Source organism: Chaetura pelagica, unplaced genomic scaffold (genome assembly GCF_000747805.2).
Source record: "Chaetura pelagica isolate M959 unplaced genomic scaffold, ChaPel_1.0 scaffold55, whole genome shotgun sequence".
In the NCBI taxonomy this organism is placed as follows: domain Eukaryota; kingdom Metazoa; phylum Chordata; class Aves; order Apodiformes; family Apodidae; genus Chaetura; species Chaetura pelagica.
Window position 1 is genome coordinate 3,329,547 of NW_009953571.1, and position 6,000 is coordinate 3,335,546.

The following is a 6,000-nucleotide window of genomic DNA, read 5'->3' on the forward strand; positions in this document are numbered from 1 at the left end:
ATCCTACCAGTGTCTGGTTATTGTCATCACTTTCTTAGTAGTCAGATAAAGAGCATGTGCCAGAGCGTAGTAACTTGCTGGATTTCTAGGAAGTATCGCTGGCTGAGCAGGAAAAAAGGTTGTTGCTCTGAGCTCTTACCTGGTCACCTGCAACATATGTAGAAAACTTTGTTTCTTCCAGGTACTAATGCTTGTGGAGTGAACAATGGAGGCTGCACTCACCTCTGCTTTGCCAGGGCTTCTGATTTCGTCTGTGCGTGTCCAGATGAACCAGATGGGCGACCCTGTTCTACTAGTGAGTTTACTGAGTGTCACTTGGGCAATAGCTTCCATAAGTGAGCCTCCAGTGGCAACCAGAGCATCTGAAGCTCTCAAGTGCATAAAAACTCATGCAGAGTCATATCCTGGAAGTGAGGCAGTTGTTAGCAATAGAGCCTTCTTCTGTCCTTCGTGCTGTCAGACTGGGTTTTGGATGGAAAAGCTGCTCTTATAGGCCATTTCAGATACTCTCTGTAGCTTACCAGACTTGTTCATCTCTTCCACAAAGTTGAGGTCCTGATTATTTTTCTCTGTTTTTCTAGTTCCTGGTGTGGTGCCTCCTGGTCCTGAACCCACCAGTGTAAGTGGGGGAAGTCAGACATCACCTGGCAGAGTAGGTGCCTCAACGACCAAAACTCTTACATCCCTGGAAGCAGTGGAAGGAAAGTAAGTTATCTTGTTCTCTTGGAATTTGGGTGTGAAAGTCACAGCTTGTGCAAGGTGCAACATGCTAGCCCCCTCTGGTTTATATAATCCAAATATACCTCTCCCTAGCCAAAAGAGGCTGTTTAATTCACTGCAACATCTCAGACCTCACCCAGACATCTAAGGAAGTGGTTCTACCATAGGCACAAAGGGACAGCTTATTTGGGGCAGATCAGTGCCTTTGCAACTCTAGCATTTAAGTTACAATGCAGGCAGTTAAGAATCATAGAATCGTAGAATCATAGGGGTTGGAAGGGATCTCGAAAGATCATCTAGTCCAACCCCCCCTGCCAGAGCTAATTCCCACTGCCCAGCAAAAAAAATAAGTTCCACAATATATATGGCTGGATTATTTAGAAGGCAAGATTTGCACTGTTGAGTATGACATATTGGACAAAGGTCTTTGTGCTGACTGTGGGATGTTCTGATTTTTGACTCAGCACCAATGCTAAAATTTGTGTTCTGATAGATAGATGTATGTATGCATCTATGTACCCACGAGATGAATCTAAAATCGCTCAGATATAAACATTGCAGACCTGTAATTGCTATGTGCACACCCCCCACTTTCCCCAGTATATATGTATATAGTCCTGTCCTCTGGATACAGGATACTGAAGAAGAGAAAGAAGGCTCTTTTTGTTGAACTGAAAATGAAAGGAATATCAGTGCTGACTTGTCCCATCCTGCTTTTTGATACCTTTAATACTGTTGATACTACTTTGAGTAACTAACTGTCCTTCTGTCATTCAGTTGCTCTGACAAAGATGCTAGGCGAGGCTTGTGTACCCATTCCAACGAGGCAGTGTTGGCAACCATGGGTGAGTTCCTTTTCTTTAACTTTCCTCCACCAAAATTGTTATTCCAGAAGTGCCCAGACCCTCCAGTTCATAGTGTTTGAAACTCAAATTTCTGAAATTCAAACCTGAATTACTCAAATGCCCTCTGAGAAGAACAAAGTGTGTCTTAAAGATTAGCCTTAGTCATACACATTCATTAGACTTTTCTAAATGACACTTTGGTCTGAAGAATAGTTCTGTTTTCTTCCATCCCATACCCCATTCATTGTGTTCTCTCCATTAATGATACTCCTCTGCACCAGTGTCTTTGTGTTTAGCTGTGTGAAACCTCTGTATTGGGCATTACACCAAGGTCAGTATTATCAGTGGAAGTTAAGGAGAGTGCATAAATTACCCTTGTTCACTTTCAGGAGAAGGACTGCATGTCAGCTACATCATTGGAGGTCTTCTCAGCATCTTGTTTATTTTGCTGCTTATTGCTGCTTTAATTATATATAGGTAAGTGATCTTTTCTGCCCAGTCCTGGTCAGTAGTAAAATCTAGGGTTGTAGGAGAAAAAAGCTCCTGAAAGCACTTAATGTTTCTTTATTGTCACTTACAATCCCTTTTGTTCTCCGCTGGAAGCAGTGTTTGATGATTTTATTTGCAAGGTTTGAGTCCTGTGCCTTCAAAGTGATGCCGCATCTGGAATATTGTGTCCAGTTCTGGGCCCCTCAGTTCAGGAAGGACAGGGAACTGTATGAAAGAGTCCAGCGCAGAGCCACAAAAATGATTAAGGGAGTGGAACATCTCCCTTATGAGGAAAGGCTGAGGGAGCTGGGTCTCTTTAGCTTGGAGAAAAGGAGACTGAGGGGTGACCTCATCCATGTTTACAGATATGTTAAGGGCGAATGTCAGGAGGATGGAGCCAGGCTTTTTTCAGTGATGTCTAGTGATAGGACTAGGAGCAGTGGGTGCAAACTGGAACATAGGAGGTTCCATGTAAACATCAGAAAAAACTGCTGTGAGAGTGAAAGAGCACTGGAACAGGCTGCCCAGAAAGGCTGTGGAGTCTCCTTCGCTGGAGACATTCAAACCCCCCTGGACACGTTCCTGTGTGATGTGCTCTAGGTGACCCTGCTCTGGCAGGGGGGTTGGACTAGATGATCTTTCAAGGTCCCTTCCAATGATCTTTTGAGGTCTCTTCCAACCCCTAAGATTCTGTGATTCTGTGAAGTGTCAAGCATGCAACTCCAGTATTAGAAGCCTTATTGGCTAAATTTTCTGCACAAAGCTTGAGTTATGGACAGTCTAGCTTATGGGGTCACAGGAGTGCCTTGTTGTACTGGTAGCTGAAGACCCAGGTGAAGACAGTGTTCTCTCTCTTTGAGGAACAGTGAAGATTGCTGGAGCTTTCTGCTCACCAAGCATGAAGGACCCTGGCAGTAGGGCCCAGTGGCTTTTCTAACAGTTCTCTCCCTCTAGGCATAGTAAGTCTAAGTTCACGGACCCTGGCCTGGGGAACCTAACCTACAGTAATCCCTCATATCGGACATCTACCCAGGAGGTGAAGATTGAAGCTGTTCCCAAGCCAACCATGTACAACCAGTTGTGCTATAAGAAAGAGGTAAGAGTTGCTACTAAAGACATGGGAAACCCAGCTCAAGCTGCTGTTGATCATTACAAACCTTAGTATGTGAATTGTTGCAACTTGTCAGCATATACTTCTAGGATATAGGAAGACAGATCCGAGAAGGGCACCAAAACTGGTGAAGGGGCTGGAGAACAAGTCCTATGAGAAGAGGTTGAGAAAATTGGGATTGTTTGGTTTGGAGAAGGAGAGGCTGAGGGGAAACCTCAGTGCTCTGAAAGGAAGTTGTAGGGAGGTGGGTGTTGGCCTCTTCACTCAAGTAAATAGCAATAGCGCTACAGGAAATGGCCTGAAGTTGTACCAGGGGAGGTTTAGACTAGATGTTAGGAAGAATCTCTTTACTGAAAGAGTGGTCAGGTGCTGGAGCAGGCCGCCCAGGGAGGTGTGGTGGAGTCACCATTCCTGGAGGTATTTAAAAATCATCTAGATGAGGCACTTCAGGACATGCTCTAGTGGGCTTCTTTTTTTTTTTTTTTGAGCGGGGGGAAGGGGTTGGGGGTGGGGAGGGACAGGGGTTGACTGTTGGATGTGATGATCTTAGAGGTCTTTTTCAACCTTGATGATTTTGTGAACTGCCCAGACTCCCATGGAGATCAATCAGCAGCACTTCCCCAGTGAGCTGAAGTGAATTAGACCTGTCTTTAGTGCTCTGCTTTTTCCCCACTCCCACAGTCTCTTGTACTTCATTTGCATTTAGTGCTGGCCCTCAAAGTGCAGAAGTCAAAGGGAATTGTCTTCCCTGGACACAGTCCTGGTTAGTGCCTGATGCACCAAGATTGCTTTGGACAGTTACCAGGGGAACCAGGCAGCCAGAAAGGGGGTTGGTATGAGGAACCTGGCTCCTGGCTGTTCTGCCCAGAAGGCACTGCCTGGATGGAGTGGGATAAGGAGACAACTGGAGCCCTTTTTAAATGGAGCATTTTAAAGGAGAGGTCTGCACTGTGTGCACAAGATGGAGAAGGTTTAAAATGATATCTTGCAGCACTTAAGTTTCTCCTCTGTTTTCTCCTCAGAAGCTTTCTTATCACTCAGATAGCTTCTCGTCTTCCCTCTTCTGATTTCCGTTCACATCCTCACGTCAGGTATCACTGCCCTGTGTGTTTGATCCTGCCTCCCTCACTCAAGCTTTGTTGTGTGGCTCAAACACTGTCCCATACTAACTGCTCTTTCTTGTTTGTTTTTTTCCCTGCTTTTATGTCCTTAAACCAGTCTGTCAAGAAAGTGTAGGTAATTTTCTATGGCAGATTCTTTGGTCTTGGCTTTGGCTACTCATACTCAGTATGTGAGATTTGGAAAACATAATTTCTGTAGGACTATTCATGTTAATGTGTTAGATTGCTTAGTTCCTCTAGCAGGGATCACAGCAAGACTTTTGCAGAGGAGAGCTTTCCTTGGCTCTGTTTTTCAAAGGTACTGTCCAGTAGATACTTTCCAGCCATTTTAGCCTTACCTACTACAGATAAGCCAGGATTATTTATCTGGTAATATAAATCCCTTCCACTTTTCTTTTAATTCTGCTGCTCCTAGATATACCCAGATGTATATTTCCCCACCCCCTCCACTGTGTCATCAGGGATAAAGCAGATGTTCTAATGCTCCTTGTTTGTCAGTGAACCAAGTTAAACAGATTTCACTTTTTAAATCTGTGTGGTCCCTTTAGCCTCTGTTCATTTCCATTGTTTCCCTATAATCTCCTTCCCCTGTATTACTGTGAGACTTGGATTCAACAGTGGTATTCCAGATGTGCTTTCCTGAGAGGCAAATCTAGAATTACTCAGATATAAAGATATCTCAGGCCTAGAATTGATCTTCTGCCTGCTTTAACCATGAAGTCTTTTGGCTGTTCCTGCTTTCCATTTTGTTGGGTTTTTTCCCTTCCTTTTTACACTCAGTGTTTTTCTTCCTCCCTGCTGTCAGTGATTATGTACAGTTGAATTAGAAAAGCCAGCTCATCCTCATTCCCTTTCCATGATTTGAAGGCTCCTGGAGTTTGGAAAGAGAGCTTTTGCATTGAGGATTCATCTGGGTGTGGTAAGGAAGTGAGGGAAACTTAAAATGGGTCCTGCCACTGGGATAGTCAAAGCCAGTGGCCTTCTGTCTGCTTCACTGTCCACATTCCAGCTCTGCTTTGCTCTTTGCCAAATTTTTCCATAGATGTATTGGTTTGTTTTTTTCATTCATCTGTCTGTTTCCTAGACTGTTCCTGAGCACAGCTACACCAAGGAGAAGATCAAGATTGTGGAGGGGCTATGCCTTTTATCCAGCGATGATTCCGAGTGGGATGACCTTAAGCAGATTCGGAGCTCCCGAGGAGGGATTCTCCGGGACCATGTCTGCATGAAGACAGACACGGTCTCTATCCAGGCTAGTTCTGGTTCACTGGATGACACCGAAACTGAGCAGCTGCTACAGGAAGAACAGTCTGAATGCAGCAGTGTGAACACAGCAGCAGCCACTCCTGAGCGGTGTGGCTCACTCCCAGACACAGGCTGGAAACACCATCGCAAGCCCTCCACAGAAAGCGAGGTCTAAAGTACACGACTTTGGAAATGCTTGTACCCTCCCCAGCCTCTACTCTGCACAAAACAGTCGGGACTCTGCCTGCTAGGCAAGGAAGGGCACAGAGACCAGCCTCTTGTGAGGGGCCCAGAGACTGTGACTGCCTTTTCAGCAAGGATCTTGGGCAGCTGTGCTGTTGTGGTTGGAGAGGGAGGATGGGTGGGATGGAACCCAGAGACCCTTTTGGCTTATTTTCACTGTCTGTGGTTTATTTATATGTTCCCTTTTCCTGAAAGCTGCCACATTAACTTTTGCAGTGACTCCTCT

The 6,000-nt window shown here is 45.1% G+C and overlaps 1 protein-coding gene across 1 annotated transcript in view; it reads left to right on the plus strand.

The window, feature by feature from the left end:
* Window positions 1–6,000, plus strand: part of LRP4 (low density lipoprotein receptor-related protein 4) — a 45,710-nt gene extending 39,710 nt beyond the window's left edge. The window contains exons 33-38 of the mRNA XM_009999591.1: window positions 182–295; window positions 582–705; window positions 1,498–1,565; window positions 1,955–2,042; window positions 3,009–3,150; window positions 5,371–6,000. Of these exons, the coding sequence (XP_009997893.1) occupies window positions 182–295; window positions 582–705; window positions 1,498–1,565; window positions 1,955–2,042; window positions 3,009–3,150; window positions 5,371–5,706 (872 nt within the window). The 3' untranslated portion in view covers window positions 5,707–6,000. The remainder of the gene's footprint in view (window positions 1–181; window positions 296–581; window positions 706–1,497; window positions 1,566–1,954; window positions 2,043–3,008; window positions 3,151–5,370) is intronic.